General features: G+C 44.4%; 1 protein-coding gene across 1 annotated transcript in view; it reads right to left on the bottom strand.

Moving 5' to 3' along the window:
- Nucleotides 1-17,314, bottom strand: part of MLH1 (mutL homolog 1) — a 373,421-nt gene that overhangs the window by 26,772 nt on the left and 329,335 nt on the right. Inside the window, exon 16 of the mRNA XM_086967291.1 lies at nt 15,427-15,591. Coding sequence (XP_086823417.1) covers nt 15,427-15,591 — 165 coding nt within the window. The remainder of the gene's footprint in view (nt 1-15,426; nt 15,592-17,314) is intronic.

The raw sequence follows: 17,314 nt of genomic DNA, 5'->3' as shown, positions 1-17,314 counted from the left end.
TCAAGAGAAGCACCCCGGACCCTCCTGGTCCACTCCAGACGCCATTTTGAGTCCACCGCGTGGGCTTGAATTTGCCAAGGCTTTGTTGCCCAATCCTGGGTCCAGCGACGCCGACAGCTTCATCCATCGTGGGACAGCTCGCTCCTCATCCTGGTCGCCGACAACGCCTCCTGGTCCGTGAGATCTGCGAACACAGCGTCACCCACTCACCTAGTCGAGGTGACTACCATCCGGTGCCCTCCTGGTGCCACCTGACTACTGGCTAGTAGTCTCGAACTTGGTCCCCTCTGCTTTCAGGTGTCATCTACCTTCGATCCAGGCTTGGATCCATCGAACTTTCTTCACTGGTCGCCTGCCAGCAACTTCTTTCTTCCAGGCTCCTGGTCCGTCTACGAGGATTCCCGACGTCTTTTGAGACCTATGCAGCTGCAGCCCCTGGGCTAGGTAACTTCGGCATTTCGGTGCCCCAGCATAGCCTCACTATCCAAGGGTCAGGATCCACTTTCGTTTTCCTCCTACCAGGTCGGGTTCGCCCGAGAACACTAACTTTGTCATTACTAGCTACCATAGACTTTGTCCCGCATCACGCGTGAGAGTGCACACTCTGCACCCGAGTCCCCTAGGCCTCCTAGAAGTAATCTGAAGATTCTATAGTCAAGTCCTAGCGATTCCTAAGCCTATTAGTACTGTACTTACCTGCTAGTAATTTCGCATTCCACTTTCAGAGTATATGGTTTCCCGTGCCCCTCGGGCATTTGTATATACTGTGCTAACTTAAGTATTTTCGTAAGAGTTTTGTGTTGTGCTTAGTACCCTGTCCTCATAAAGAGTACAGGGCTGTTGTGATTTAAATAAATACACTGTTTATTTTCATAACACTTGTGTGGTGTCCTTTCACTGGGTATTCAAGGGGTATATGTGTGGTATAACAGCTGGCTTAACACGCCCTCTCGAGTCTTTAGCCTTAGACTGCTCGTATCCACGCTACTAGGATAGCTGGTCTATAAGGTTGACTTCCAACCAATCATCAATAAGGGTTGCTGGACTGATACATAGTGTTCACTAGAATAGTGAGCACTGCATATCAGGCCACCTTCTCACATCGCTGGCAGGTACTAACTCTTCCGAGTGACAAGGGGGCTATGGAGTACCCGATCCTTATCTATATTATTTAGTACTCGGTGTAGCTATGCATATGTGTGGTTTCACCCAGATGCCCGTTGACTTCGTACTTCCCCAGAATTTATGCTCTGTGTTACCGAAAGGCATACCCAGAGACCCGTGCGATATTCAAACCGTTTTAATTACTAGCTGGGCGTGGGACAGATTGCGGAGGCTCCTTGGGCTTAACACAATATATTCTCCGGCTCTACCACTTCCTAATCCTCTTTGGCTCCCTATCACGGACAAAACATTAGTACGTCACCTGTTAACCAAATTTAATATTACAAGGATAGGGGGACCTATACCCTGACGCGCATATCTTCTCCGTGACAGACGAGACCCGATTCCAAGATAGATCATTTATGGATACATTTGTATTGCAACGCATTCGTACTGCATTGAAAGCAGCGCTACCCACTTATCTGGTCGCACCTGCCCCCGTGGCCCCACTGACATTGATTTTTGAGAGTGACACGGGCCCTCACCTCATTTAAAAAATGTATAAATCATGTGCTAGTCTGCGACCAGTGACGATGTTAAAATACGCACAGCATGGGAACGGGACCTAGGTCGCCCCATCACAGATGATCAATGGGAAAAATTCTGCATGGCAACGAGAGAAGCATCCCTAAACAGTAGACACAAACTTATTCATTTTAAATTTATCCGCGGCTTTTATCACACACCTGCCATGGCGCAAAAAATTGATCCCTCCAGACCCCACCACTGCTTGAAATTACTCGCCCCACAAGCAGATTTTTCCCATCTTACTTGGACATGCCCCAAACTACAGACATATTGGGAACAAATACATGCTACATTAGAGACATGGTGGGGCTAAGACTAATTCCCACACCGGAAATTGCGCTCCTAGGCTGTACAGTTAACTCTCCAAAACAGGTCAGGAGATTTGCAACACTAGGGCTATTATAGGCTAAATGGGAGATAGCGTTGCTATGGGGCCAACGCACTATGCCTACCCATCAGAACTGGTTACGTAGCTTGTCCTATTGTAATGTTAACTGCGATTTATATTCTTCTCTAATGCCAAGTTTGTCGCGCCCAAAGGACATATGGGGATCATACAAGGCACACATTGAACGTGAACGCCAGAAATCTGCTTCCCAGGTTGAAAGCAGGATAGTCCCAGAGGGGCTCGAATGAGTGTGCAGATGTCTATTTGTTTATAGTGTTTTAAAGTTTTTCTTTCTGTGAACTGTTCGAGATTCCCCCCAAATTGCAGGATGCTTTTTTAATCACTTTGTTTCCTTTGTTTTTCTTTTTCCCTTATTGGACGTGGTATGGATGATGGCGGCCCTCTTGTCTCGGAGGGGGGACTGACGGGTCCGACATAGTCCAAATTTAATTTAGCGACCACTGAGGATGCCCACGTGATTGAGCCTCATTACATGAGAATTTATGTTCAAGACGATTGTTATGTGAGTGGATAACTGACAATGTACCACCTTGAATCATTTGTGTTTAAGAGATGTATGAGAAACATTGAAAATAAAGATTTTAAAAAAAAAATAATAATAAAAAAATAGATGTCTCTATCAGATACACTCTTTTGTAACTATTTTTGACTGCGCTGGAACTACACGTCATGTAGCTGACATAATAGAACCTGAAAAGATTCTGCAGTTGAATGTACAGTCATCAAATAAAGAAGAAATAAGAGGCAGAAAGAGATCATCCCTGAGATCAGCTTGGGAGCCTTAATTGCACCATGGCGGAGAGAGAAATCAAGGAGCCATAAAAAACATAAAGAGCGACTAAGCAGAGACCTTAAGACTTTTTCTGATAGTAACACTTTTATCCATGCACCAAGCTAATCATTTGCCCTGCAAATAACCAAAAGAACTGTTACTCAGATATGAAGTCCCCGTCCTTTTGGGCCACTGCCCAGATTATCTGAAGTTTAGAAATCTGCTCAAAACCTCTCTGTTCTGATTTGTGTGTTCTCTTGGTTGGCTGCAGCAATCCATAGCGCAGAGAAACCCCTCTGGGGTGATTTGGATGCTTCATAAATTAAATTCAAATTCAAGTATGGGTAAGATACGCAGTGAAAAAAAATATGCTAATCATGTTAAGGGAATTTAAAATAATGCTGGGGTAGCGGGGTGGGTTGGGCACAGTAGGCGTTGACACCTCACTGCTGGTAGTCACGGCTATGGTTCCCAGGGATCGTATGCTGATACCGCAGGGTGATTGGACCTGTAGCAGGGGAACCTTCTTGCATAGTGTGGTCTTAATTGCACCCGAACAATCTAAAATCACTAGTTACACACACACACACTTTCTCATGCAACTGCCTCTATTTTTTTGTTCAAGTTAAATAGACTTGAGGGGGTACGGTTTGTAGTCTAGGGAAGTTCAATGACTATGCCTCTTGCTCAATCTCGTTGGTGGGGACTCCGCCCACTAACAGAGGTAAAGATAATGACAGCTACAACTGCATTACAATCATGTAATATACAACTCTTAACCTTAAGTGGAAAAAACTCTTAAAGTTGAATGTCAAAGGGCTAAATGTCCCACTAAAAAGATGAACAATTTGGAACTCTATTAGGAATCAACAATTGCTTTCAAAAGACCCACTTAAATAGACTGATCTGGTGAAAATGAAATACAGAAACAACTGAGTAGCATATCCCTGGCTAATGCAATTCATAGAGGGATGGAAGTTTACTTCTGCCAAAATCTGCTCATAACTTAAGTGACACTAGAAAGTAAGGGTTAAATAACCACAAAGGTCTACTCTCTAAACTCAGGGAAAAACACTGTAACACACTGGTTTTCCAAGCTAGCAGGATACGCAACAGGGTGAATTATATTAACAGGGGGTTTTAATCTGGTTACGAATGGGCAGTTACATAGATATGGAAATGGGGAGGGGCATCAGGAGCTTTCTCTAAAAACTGAAGTTATGTTATGCAGATTTGTAGGGCACATCTTATCACCTGTGAGGGTATCTAGGCGCCGGAGCAGAAACGCAGCTCTGGAGGTGCTCCTGGTTGACCAGGAGTCAGGATATGTAGAGGGAGTTTGTTCCAGCTTTTTTCAGCGATTAAAGAGAAAACACAACCTCCTGGCTTGTTTCTGCAAATGCGGGGATTCGTGCTAGGTTGAGAGAAGTGAAGTGTAGGTGTCTGGAGGGTTGGTAGAGTTGGAGTCGGTCATTAAGTTAGGCTGGTCCTGTGTTATGGAGGGCTTTGTAGGCATGAGTGAGAAGATTGAATCTGCAGCGTTTCTGGATGGGTAGTCAGTGCAGTTCCGCGAGGTACGGCGTGATGTGTATCCTGGCGGTGGTGATTTGGATGGTTTGGCATCTTTAAGTGAGGTGCCAACGTATAGTGCGTTGCAGTAGTACACTCTGCTGGTGAGGAGATCTTGGGTGACCGTGCGTCTGGTGTACGTGGGGAGCCACTGTAACATTTTGCAAAGCATTCTGAGGATGTGGCACAAGGATGATATCACAGCATTTACTTTTTTGTTCATTGAGAGCTTGTCATCAAGGATGATGCCAAGGTTTCTGGCATGGTCTGTGTAGGTGGGCACAGGACACAGACAGGTGGCCACTAGGTGATGTTCTTATTTCCGAAGATCAGGACCTCCGTTTTATCCATGTCGTGTTTGAAGCAGTTCTCTCACATACAGTTTGCTACGTCGATCATGCAGGTGATGTAATTGTACCTGGTGGTGGTGTTCTTGTTAACGAGGAAGAGGATGAGCTGAGTGTCATAAGCGTAGGTAGGAGATGATGTTTATGTCGTAGGTTCTTATGATGTGGATGAGAGGAGTCACGTAAAAGCTGAACACTGTCGGACTGAGGGTGGAGCCCTGTGGACTCCACAGATGAGCTTCTTGGGTACGGAGGTGAAAGTACAGAGTCTTCCCCAATATGCCCTCTTGAAGAGGAAGGAGGAGATTCAACTGGAGTAGAGTCCCTGGAATTCTGATTTCTGAAGTCTTGTGACATAACTGCTGTGGGTGACAGTGCTGAATACTGCAGAGCCGTAGAGCAGGATGAGTGCAGCACTTTCTCCTCTGTCCATGATTAGGCGGATGTCGTCTGTTGCTACTAGAAGGGTGGTCTCCGTACTTTGGGTGCTGCGGAATCCTAAAGGCACAATTAAGGTGGACTGGCCAACGAGACATGAAACTATAAGAAGCAAACTCAAACAGAGAGTTTCACTTGTTATTTGGTCATGCACCGGCATATACCTCATCCTAGTACACAATGAACCGGCCCATTTAGGACACAATGTGGATACAGACCAAATAACTATTTTTGACTACTTACCGCAATGTGGGCTGAAGCAAGTGCGGACACCCTAGTGGAGGCAGCATCCAATGCTACTCAGAGACCGGATGATATAGGAAAGAATTGGCTACACCAATATATGTATATATTCTGTATGGGAGACTGTTAGACCTGGCATCCTTGGCATGGTGTTCCTCTGACTTTCGGCGAGGCACCACGACCCACAGGAGCTGTCCCACTTCAAGTCCGCGATCATTTGCGCATGCGCACCACTGACCCCCTAATATACTGACACATTATCAGTATACGCTGCACCGTTTGGAGGGGTCTTCTTTTGATACTGTGCAAGCAGGACAGGCACGACGCGGCGCAGCCGCCAATGGAACATTGGGACACGCCGATACGAACTGTTCTGTTTCGTTTGCTGAATTCATGGTTTAGTTCTAGAAAAATTGTAAAATAAGACGTCACTTATGGAACTGTTTATTTGCTGATCGAAAGTAATGTGACCATAATACCTGAAGTCTAACATGCCAGAGACAAGTGGGGCGCCACAGCACACCCTCCCCTACAGACCTTCACCCTTACAATCTACCGCTTTTTTGCAGCCGGCCCGCAGGGTTGTAGGCTTTGCTATATGTACTGCACTTTTGAACACTAATAAACGTCTTACAAAAAAAAAAAAAAAATGGTGTTCCTCTGACTTCTTGCTTTAAGGGCTCCTGTTTTTGCTGGCCTTAGGACTATGCACACTTTACCACTACTAACCAGTGGTAAAGAACTTGTGTACCAAATTGATCAGGCCAATCACCTTCTCAGACTTGGACTCGGAACTGAAAGACCAAGTAAGAACACTGGAGATGAAAAGGGCAATTGTCCAGTCCATGGAGCACCCACAGGGGTTCCTGAGAAATATTTTTTTAGGGGAAAATAAAGACAAGAGCCAATGATCTATCAGAAACATCAGGGAGAAGATTTGCTGGTTTTCAATAATTTCAGCCACATGGTCTTTTAGAAAAGTCTTACATCCGGCAACTGAGTTCCTCAGATCCAGAGAGATTAATTGTCTACCTGGATGCCATCCAGATCATGGACCAGTGCCTGAGGAGTCCTCAGGATCAACTGACAGTAGTAGCGGCGCTGAAGACTGTAGGATTCATCATCGATTGGGGGGGGAGGGTGAGCTGGCAAGTGGTGATAAAGAAGGTGACGATTCTGAAAAAGAATGTATGGCGAATAAGAAAGGAACTCAAAATAGAATTGAAGATTTCTCTGATGTAGTTAGCCGGGTCTGTGGGCCTTCAAGCATCCTTAGATCAAGGCATCTTCCCAGGTCCACTTCAGAGTAAGGCTTTACAGTGAATGATGACCTCACACTTTAGGAAGTTTCTGACATAATCGGAACAAATTTTCCTGTCAGAAGATGCCTGGGAGGAGATCTGTTTGTGGCTGGACCACATGAAAGCATGAAAAATCTGCAATCTTTGAATCAACCCCATACCTGGCAATAACGCCAGACACCATCAAAATGAGCTGGGGTACCAGATGCAGAGAGCGGTCTACTGGCAGACGGTGGGCAGAAGAAGAACTGACCATGCATATGTTCTGCTTGGAACTCCATGGTAGATCGTCCACAAGGAAGCGCTGGACAAAGGAGAGGGCAAAATGTTGTGTAATGTTGAAGATGGACATGTCTCAGCAGTACGCTGTATAAACTATTTCAGAGGAACAGAGTCAGAAACACAGAACTGTGCAAAAGATTTTGTCACTTCTGCCTATGAAATCAGGTGGCAGTGAAAGCAGAATATTAATCAGGTCGTCTGAACGTAGCAGTGAAGACACTCAGCAATACGGTGTTTGGAAATTAAGGGTAGACATCTTCCAGGCACTAATGAGAAGATGGGTACTGTATAAAGTTGATCTGTTTGCAACCTGCCTGGATCACCAGCTTCCTGAATGCCTCAGTTGGAGGCCAGACCAGACTACAGTAAAACAGGTTTGCCTTTCTTCAGAACTGGTAGACTAACCTAGAATATGTATACTCATCATTTGCCATGATTGAGTATGTAGCAGCTCAAGCAAGAAGGCACGAAGCAGACTCAATTTTGATAGCAGCAATCTGGTGATCCAGTTTGGTTCCCAGTTTTGACTGAACTTTCTTGTGATTTACCGATCTATCTCCCTGAGTATCCAAACATTCTGCTGGATCCACAACAATTTTGCCATTGCCTAGTGGAGGAAGGATCACGCCATCCAATGTCTTTGGAAATCCCAAGACTTTCTAGACACTCTGTGGATTTCATTAAACAGGCCTGGTCAGAAATCACATTAAAAAGGCATAGATGAGACAATGGACTAGTTGGTGTTTGAAATGGGATTTGGATCCTATGGTATCCGAACTTGTGCATATCCAGAACTTCCTATCAGAGATGGCTAAGGAAGGCCGAGCTTACAGGTCAGTAAATACATTTTGTTTTTCATTCAGTTTATAGAATGTGTGGCAGTTGGAGTGTGGGTGGGAGGGCGGGGGCACATCCCACGGTTCAGAAGTTACTGAGAGGGGATGATACTCTCAGCTTCTCCAGACACGAGATATTCAATTGTGTGTGATGTTAACAGAGTGTTGAATTTGTTTCTGTCTTGGCAAAATAATGAGTAGTAAGGAGCTATGACGTAGGTTTGTTATACCATGTTGCCTGTCTTGCAGAAGAGTGTCAAATGTTAACAAGGCATATCTGGCATAATGTTTGCACCACAAGAAGCACCTTTTGTCATTTCTAGAGGTACCAATTAAATACTAAAGTGATTTTGTATCCTGAGTTTGCCCAGAATTATGTGTGATACAATCCATCAAGGCTTTTGAGGCTTTGACATAGGACGTTAGACCACAAGGAGTTAATTAGTTATAGTTTTCTTTCAGAAATCCTTTTTTGGCTTTTTCATCTCCCACTATCGATAAATGGGTGGGATGGATTGTGCTAGAGGCTCGCATTGAGGTGCAAAGTTTGGTGTTCATTTCGGTGAGAAGTAATATGAATTCTAAGGATTTTGTCTTAGGAGCAGGGTTGGAGGACCTGAGGAGTGTGGCTGACTCGTCCTCTGAGCCCACATTCAAGCATTTTTATTCCAAGCCAGTAGTGGATGTGGCTTCGTTTACTGTGAACAAGCTTTGAACTAGCGTAATCCTTACCTGTGGTCGAGAAATAAAACACAGATTCCAAATAGTGTGATGTAAAGTTTTCAATTCAATGAAGTACATGGAGATGATGACTATTTCGCCCAGCAGAAAACATTGGCAATTGGATATTTTTCTGCAATGTTACCCTCCCAGTACTGTTGTTAAGAGTAATTTATGTGGTTCAGGAATTGCTGTACTTTCTGTTATAAATGTGAATTGTATTGTTATGACAGATTGTGGTTAAAGTAATAAAGTTGAAATTACGATGTCAAGATTGTCACTAAGTCTGAAATGGATTCTTTATTTATTTACTATGGTCTTTGGTGCTGAACAGAACAGGAATAAAAATGTTCTTGATATGAATATAGGATGAGGTTGCAAGAAGAAAGAGGGGCAAGGAGATGTTACACGGGAATGTAGTGAAGTTGGTGGACTGCGATTGGTTGTTTTTTGGACTAATGTTTTCCCAAGTGGAACTAGTGTTGCACTTATGTTTTTCTGGCTGCTGATGGAGTAGTGACATTAGAGGCATAATCTTCATCTCCGTGCCCTTAATAGGGTAGGAAACTATCCTTCCTCTTTAATTTTCCTGAAAGTATCTTTTTAAATCAATGCTCAATGCTAATACATGTAATACAGACTTGTATAAAATTTCTCAGACCACATCATCATCATCATCCAGTGAACTTTAATCTTTGTGAATGAATATTATGACCTCATCAATGTCACCCTTAACATAGAATGAAGGGTCCAATACAGATTCTCTACACAGCCTCCATAATGTTCTCTTAGTTGCTTCCATGAGGCCTACTCATTTACAAGATTTGAGCTGACTGACCAGAAATAAATCTAGGCAGGTATGCCCGAGAGAAGAGTATAGGGGGACTGCGGCCAAACAATATCTTGATAATAAAGACTTGGTAGGAAAACTACAAACTGACACGGAGATCTATTTCTGAGACAACACTGGAAATGTAGAATCAGTGGCCAAACTTGGGGAAGCCTACACAATAGTGGTGAGGGGACTAGCCATGTTAATAAATGGGGGTTAAGAAGGCAACAAAAACGGGTTTGACCAAGCTGGAAACTGAGATAATCTATTTAGGAATCCTCACACAACAGAAGGGTGAGGGAGGATATGCAACATAGGCTATGAAAAAAAGGGAATACAGAGATTTTGTGGAGGGCAACACTAGAGCTGCCCATATATCCTCACAATGTAGACTTTATGAAGTGAGAGACAAATCGGGGAAACTTCTAGTCTGAGTAGATCGTACAGATCGGGCGAGAAATTGGGTTCTAGAAATAAAGAACTAAGATGGAGTCAAAGTGAAGGAGAACCAGGAAAATGTGGAATCATTTGCAGTACATTACAGAAGGGTGTATTATGTAGTATCTGCAATTAACAAATTCCCTGAAGATATACAGGGCTTTCTCACAGATTTGCATCTTCCCGGCCTCTCTCATCAAAACAAACCTGTTTCTAGACGCTGAGTCAGACGTCACCAAAACCACGACCGCCATCGGGACTATGCAATCTTGGAAGGCTGCAGGACCTAACGGTCTACCCATAAAACTCTATAAGGGTCTGGCTTCCTGACTGGCCCCACATAAGTTCCAGGTGTTCTTAGAGACAGATAGGGCAGGTGCCCTCCTACCTGATCAAAGGCTGGTCACTGCAGTGGTTGTCCCAAAATAGGGTAAGCTCCTGGATAAATGCACTTCATAAAGGCCCATCTCCCTGCTAAATATCGAGGCCAAAATGCTAGTAAAGGGACTTGAAGCCAGACTCAAGTGGGTCATCCTGACCCTAATACACCCGGATTAATCAGGACTTATGTTCAATAGGGGAACCAGGTTTCACCTGCGGTGTCTGCATGGGGTCATGAGACTTCTGGACGGAGTACAGGATCAGGTGCTGGTCCTCTCCCTAGACGCTACACTAGCATTTGATATGCTAGAGTGGCCCTATTTCTTTCAAACTCTAGAGGAACTGGGCTTCGGCCAGCTCTTTGTAAACTATGTAAAGCTCCTTTACCAAAAGCCATTGGCAAAGGGCAAGGTGAAAGGAGTATATTCAAGCCCATTTGAGCTGGGAAGCAGCATACGATAAGAGTGCTCACTCTCGTCAATGCTATTTGCTCTGGCCTTGGAGTCCCTAGCGGCGTGAGTCAGACAATACCCACTCATTTGGGGCCTACAATGGACAGGAGCCTGGGACGAGCAAATCTCCCTATACACGGATGATATCCTGCTCTATGTGGTGAACCTTGAACACACAGTACCGTGGCTTCTACAGATATTCAGAAATGTTGGTCAACACGGAGGACACAAGATAAACTGGGGGAAATCCTGATATGCCAACGCACAGGAGGGAACCCAAGACTCCCAAGACTGGACTGCTCGCTAGCGCAAGTGGGCTTTAAGTACTTTGGCATTAATGTAACTAAGAGTAGCACTTGCTTTCTGGAGATAAATCTCTACAGCCTCCTGGTGAGGTTTAAAGAGGATATTAGGCACTGATGAGCTGTAGCACTGTAATTGCTGGGTAGAGCTGCCACGTTTAAGAAGCTAATATTGCCAAGACTTCTATATACCCTCTGAAATATGGCATCTCTAGTATCAGCAGATTTCTTTTCATAATATCGAAGCCAAACTGTTTCTCCTGCTATGTAATGTGAGCCCCCCATGCATGGCGATGCAGAAACTAACCAGTCGTATGTAGGGAAATTAGAGGAAGAGGAGTGGGAGAAGTCCCTCAGGGCCCAAGAAACATTGTTATCAAGCCAGGGTTAGGCGTATACAACTCTGTATCGTCCACAGAGCTTATTAACAACCCTCTATAAAATGAAGAGGAGTACCTCACAAATGTGCACCAGGAACTGTGGTCAGATTGGTATAGGAAGGCATGAAACTGTGAGGCGACTGGGTAGAGTTGGCTGAATGTATTACAAATGTGATGGGCCTAACCCATTGAAAAAACAGCCAAGAGCTTGGTACTAGTATTTGGGTGGATGACACAATACCAAAACACCCCAAATTGTTGATTACACTGGGGTCTCATAGTAGCGAAGCGAAACATAGTCATCCGTTCGGGGTCCGGTCAGTCCTGGAGGTGGCAGAATGGGAAGAGGATATGAATGGGTATATGCAAGCGGAGGAGGTGGTCTATGATAGAAGGAGCTGGCCAAGAAATTGTAGAAAATCTGGTTGGCATGGAAGTCTTATTGAAGGCTTTAAATTGAAACTGCGCCAAGAAGCATTGTGAACATAATACTGCTGGGTCGACGAGAAATCTCAATGGTGTAATTGGTGACAGATTGTTATTGTTTTGTTTGCCAAACTCAATAAAAAGATTTGAAAAAAATGTAGCGAACAGCTAACGGAGACCAGTGAACCTTGTAATTTACTCTCAAAACACATACTCTAAAATGTATTAAAAATATCCCTTTTGCATGATATTGTGGGATTCAAACCTATGGAGGAGTTGGCGGGGAACACATCTCTGAACAGAGACACTGTGTAGGAAAATGACCCTTTTTGCATAGTTACCACCCACTTTTTGCCTGACTTCTGAAGCATTTTGACTTGATGTGCCCTGGATCCCTTCCAATCAGGTTCCCAGTGCCTGTGTTCTTTCCCAAAGCTGTACCTTTGTACCCACAACTGGCACCTCTCTGGCCACACGTAAGCCCCTTGTAAAAGGTAACATAGGTACCAAAGGCACTGTGACCAGGGAAGCCCTCTAAAGCTGCATCACTTATTGTGCCACCCTTAGAGGCCCTCTACCTTAACTCCCACGCACTGCCATTGCAGACTGCGTGTTTTGGTGCAGAGAAAAGTGAAGAGTCGACATGGCAGACATCCCTGTGTGACATGCCTACAATCCACTGCCTATGGTATAGGCAAGACACCCCTCTAGCTGGGTGCACTAGCTCACAGGTGAGGGTACAGTTGCATGAGCACGGTACCCCTACAGTGTCTGCGTCCATTCTTAGACATTGTAAGTACAGTTAAGCAATAAAGAATATATGGTGTGGGAGTTGGTCTTTACGAACTCCACAGCTCCATAATGACTTTACTGAAAACTGTTAAGTTTGTTAGCAAACCTCTCAGCACATTAAGCCCACACAGATGCCAGTGTGGGGTTTAATGTACAATGCACACAGAGAGCATGTTAGAGACGCCCCCTAAAAAAAAATCAGCTCGGTTTGCATTCCTGAATGGCTGCCCGCCATTTGCCACTATCAGACAGGTTTCTGGACCCTGGGTAGAGAGCCTCCACTCTCTGGGTCCAGAGGCAAAGCCTATCCTGGGCAGAGGTGTCATGCCTACCCCCCCCAGGATGGGCTGGGTCCACGGAGGGGAAGCTTCAAAAACCAGTCACCTTTGTAAGCTGACCCTGCCTTTTGCTGCCCCCAGCAACTGGCTACCACCAGTTCTGACTCCCACTTTGGGCGGGAGAATTAGCCGGAAAACCGAGTTAGGAAGAGAGGTGAGCCCACCTTTGCCAACCCTACCTCTCCGGTGGGGGAGGCGAGGTGAAGCACACATCTTAGTCCCCTCCACCTTGGAGATGAGGGCACTTAGCCAATTAGGGAGAGGCTCAGGCCCTCCTTCCACTGGAGGGTGTCATAATAGGTGGTGTACTCACCCCAAGGAAGGGTCCCATTGGTCCCAACCTTCCATCCCTGTACTCCCCCTAAATTTTGTATTTAGGGGCGACCCTGAACCTTGCCTCCTCAGATTCTACCAAGAAGATGGACCGAAAAGCCATGCTGACACAGGAAGGGGAACACCAACTGCTTTGGCCTCAGCCCTACCAGCCTGTCCAGACTCCAACCCAACTACAGCGGAAACCCTGGCGTGTTCAGCAGCCCCCAGAGCCCGGAGAAACTGTCCTGCAACCATCTTAAAGACTCTGTCTCCCATGAGCACCAAACTTGCTCAAGTAAATATACAGAAACCGCATCCAGGCGGTTCTGCACCACTCTACACCAGACGTGAGTTCGAGTGGCCCAACACCATGAGGAGTTCTCCCCAGCGATTCAGACCTGGGTTCTGGTGATCCCACAACCTACTTCAAGCTTAAAGTCAATGTCTGCAGCCTCAATCTGAAGAGTCCCCCACCGTGCCCGGAAGTGGTAAGAGGACCAGACGCCAAAAGGCACCCCTGCACCCAAAGGCCCTCAGCCATGGGAGGCCCAACTGACAGTGTCCAGGCATCCCACAAGAACCCAACTTACCTCTCCAGCTGGTGGTCGCCTTCAGGAAGTCTCCCTGACAGAACCTGCAGCATCTTTTCTAAACTGGAGCTCTTCATTGAAATCCACAGGGTCCCCAATGCCTCCCTGGCACTCTACACTCTGCTGCCCCTGTGCCGCTGGTGGTGCAGCTCCTGTGCTGAGAGTTGGCCCCTGCAGTGGACCTTGGGGAACCCCGACTAACCCCCAAACGTCATACCCACAGGTCGTTATACCCACAGGTCGTTTACTAACCTGTGAACCGCTAACCATCTTTTCCCAATAGAAAATAGCAAACAATAGCAAACAATGTTAAAAGTTTTTGTCACTAAAATGTTTTTTGTGTAGAACTGCTTTTCTATGAAGAGAAAAGTAACTGTTAAATCCGAAAAAATCTTACTTACCTGTGTATTGTAGGATCCACGTTGTGATATCTTGGCATATCACCCTGAGTAGTCAATGTAATCTAAAAGTAACCCAAAAATTATTTCTATGTAATTTAAACTGTTTTCAAAGCATATACAAACCTGTAACGATTGCAAATCCATTCCCAATTGCATTTCTATGTAACGTTTTACACTTGAAAGTAAATTTTACTTACCTGTGCCATGTCCTGCTTGGTTCTACATCAGAAACTGTAGGTATACCTTTTTATTCCTACCTAATTGGTCTGGATTCAGTCTCTGAATGTGTGCCATCAGTTTTTGATTGAGTGAATACAATAAATGCTTAACACACGCTCCCAATGCTATACCTCTGGGGATCCACTGGACTCTGTGCACACTATACCTTACTTTGGTATAGTATATACAGAGCCAGCTTCCTACACACTGCAGTCTTTGTAACAGTTGAAGGAATTTAGAACATACGCAGCAGAACCAATACATTTTCAGTTCTGCACATATAATGATGAGACACAAAATATTTATGCCCTTGTGTATATGTCTGCGTGTAAGAGATTTACAAAGAATGTAACTGCCTGCAGGCAACAGAAAAATGGACAAAAGAGGGAGTCTCCAAACAAGAGGATTCAATGCTAGAAAGATGTGGTTTAGAAAGAATAGCGGAAGGGACATCAAGGGTAGGTGGAGGTTACACTGAGATTTAAATGGGATGGAGAAAGCTCAGGTTGACTGTAAGGGATAAACAAATTCAAAGTATACCAGTAAACAATGATTTTTAAAATCTAAATATACTTTTAAAAGTTACAGATTCTTTCAAACATTTCTTTACAAATAGCTGCATTATTCAAGAACACCACACAACCAGGACTGTAATCAATGAACAAGGTTATCTCAGAGAGGAGCAAGAGAACAAAGAAATGGTCGGTAAGGGGAGTTCAAACACCTAAACAGCTATTTGGAACCTGAAACTTAAGATACGTTCTTGAATTCTAAAAACACTAAAACCTGTCAGCTTAGTACGTTGAAATTAAAGACATGCTAGAATTTGCTCCTCCTACCCCAAGTTTGCAAAATCTGAATTCTTCTTTAATGTGATTGAGCTGATATATATAACTCTGTAAGGTACAACATAGTCAAAGCAGCAAGGAGTCAAGCACTGGTAGAAATTACCTCATCAATTTCGAGAGAGAAATAATCTTTCATCAGCTCTGCTTTCTTCTTTAGAAATTGAACAATGTATTCTGCGAGGCCTTCCTTGGGACCATCTTCTTCTGTCCATCCACTTTCGGGACTCTCCAAGGCTAGCATAGCTAGATCATAGAGAGGCGCTGGCTCCTATCAAAGAACAGGATCAAGGGTCTTATTATCTTCCTCCCACAACAAAGTATCCCAACTGGGGACGTTTGCATATACATTACTAATGTATAAGTTTACATAAACATCTCAGTATTGCAATATTTACTACACTGCGCAACAAAATTACAACCCAGTCTTAAAACAAACTATTCAATTTCTCAAACAGTGTGGAAATCTCTGCACCTCACAGGCGTACCAGCATAATTATATTTAAAAAAGTGGCCGGTATTACTTCATGTTTGATGACGGTATAGAGATTGTTAACAACAATTTCCTTAGAGGGTGATGCAGCCTCTATTATGGCCTCTCTTCCAAACACAACATTTAAAAAGAGTGCAGAATGCTGTGGCAGGGATCATTTGTGATATGCAAAGTAGCGATCATATATCTCTCTTGCCAGGACATCCAGTCACTGACTTCTAGTAAAAAAACAAGCTTTGACACCCAGCCATCATATCAGGTGCCAGGGCAATGTGCCGCTCTTCTTCCAAGATAGTAGCTCCATTACAGCGATGGGAGACCTTTTCTATTGGCAGGTTTCCTCTTCTGGAATTCCTTGCCCTGTAAGATCAGGCAGCTGTCCACGTTATCCACCTATTAGAAAGCATTGATATCCCACGTATTTCTAGGTATCATATTAGAATGTGCACCAAGACTTATTGCTGAAGCATCTTGTTAAGAGTGCATTAATTCATTCAATCATTCATTAACTGGTTATGAGCACTTCATATAAGAACTAAGTCGAAGGTTACAAATCTGAAATACCAGACTGCTCAGGCTACACTACTTCTCTCATGGTAAAACATACAGTTTTACATCTGTGGACTGACACACAAGAAGTATTGTTAGCTAAATTGCTATACAACATACACAATGTCCGTTCTGTACATCAATTGACTAAATGTCCAATGCGGTTTATCATGTTAGGCTGCACATATTAAGCAGTATCTTTATGATTTTCACCGGTTTCTGCGTTTCAGCACAAGGAATGTCTTGAGGATTTTCACGGTTTCTGCAGATAGGACGTCTCAAATGAATCATTGTTCGTACATAGAGGATTTTTCCAAAGGTAAGTCTCTTAAATTGTCATTGAGCCCGGACTAGCTGGGTTACGACACCCTTCTCCCGATTATGGTTACTCTGCCAAGCAATTCTTCCTGTATCAGTATTCATCTTTTTGATAAGACCTCAGATGTCTAGAGACAAGAGCTGGCTATTCATTTTTCTATGAAAGGTGGGTACATGCAGTAACAGCCAAGTATGAAGCTACCACACTCTAGGTTGAACAAGAGTCAGTAATGTTCATTTCTGGTCTTCTCTGCCACATGGTGTCATCACAGGCGAGGTGACGTGCAAGCCGAGATACTCAGGTTAAGTCTAAGTTGGTTCTGGGTTTGGGCGGAAGTATAAGGGCTGACTGACAAGAAAGGCAACAAAGGAAGCTGAAGAGAGACATTTGTACAACAGAGTTCAAGGAGGTTACTGAGATGAGCAAGTCTTGCACGATCTCAGACCTTGTTCTCATGAATCTTCAGTTCATGAGAGACTTGACCCAGCAGCTCGCAGGTGCATCCTCACTGCTGTTGTCCATGTCCTCTGGGTGCCACAAGCCCTTGGAGCAGGAGAACTCAGATCACAAAGGGGTTCCCCAGTACCTGCATTACCATAACACATTAGAGATCTGTGAATCATTTTGTTGGAC

The sequence above is a fragment of the Lissotriton vulgaris genome, chromosome 4_1, assembly GCF_964263255.1.
Source record: "Lissotriton vulgaris chromosome 4_1, aLisVul1.2, whole genome shotgun sequence".
Classification (NCBI taxonomy): domain Eukaryota; kingdom Metazoa; phylum Chordata; class Amphibia; order Caudata; family Salamandridae; genus Lissotriton; species Lissotriton vulgaris.
Note: the sequence above shows the minus strand (reverse complement) of the source record. Positions and strands in the feature narration are given on the sequence as shown.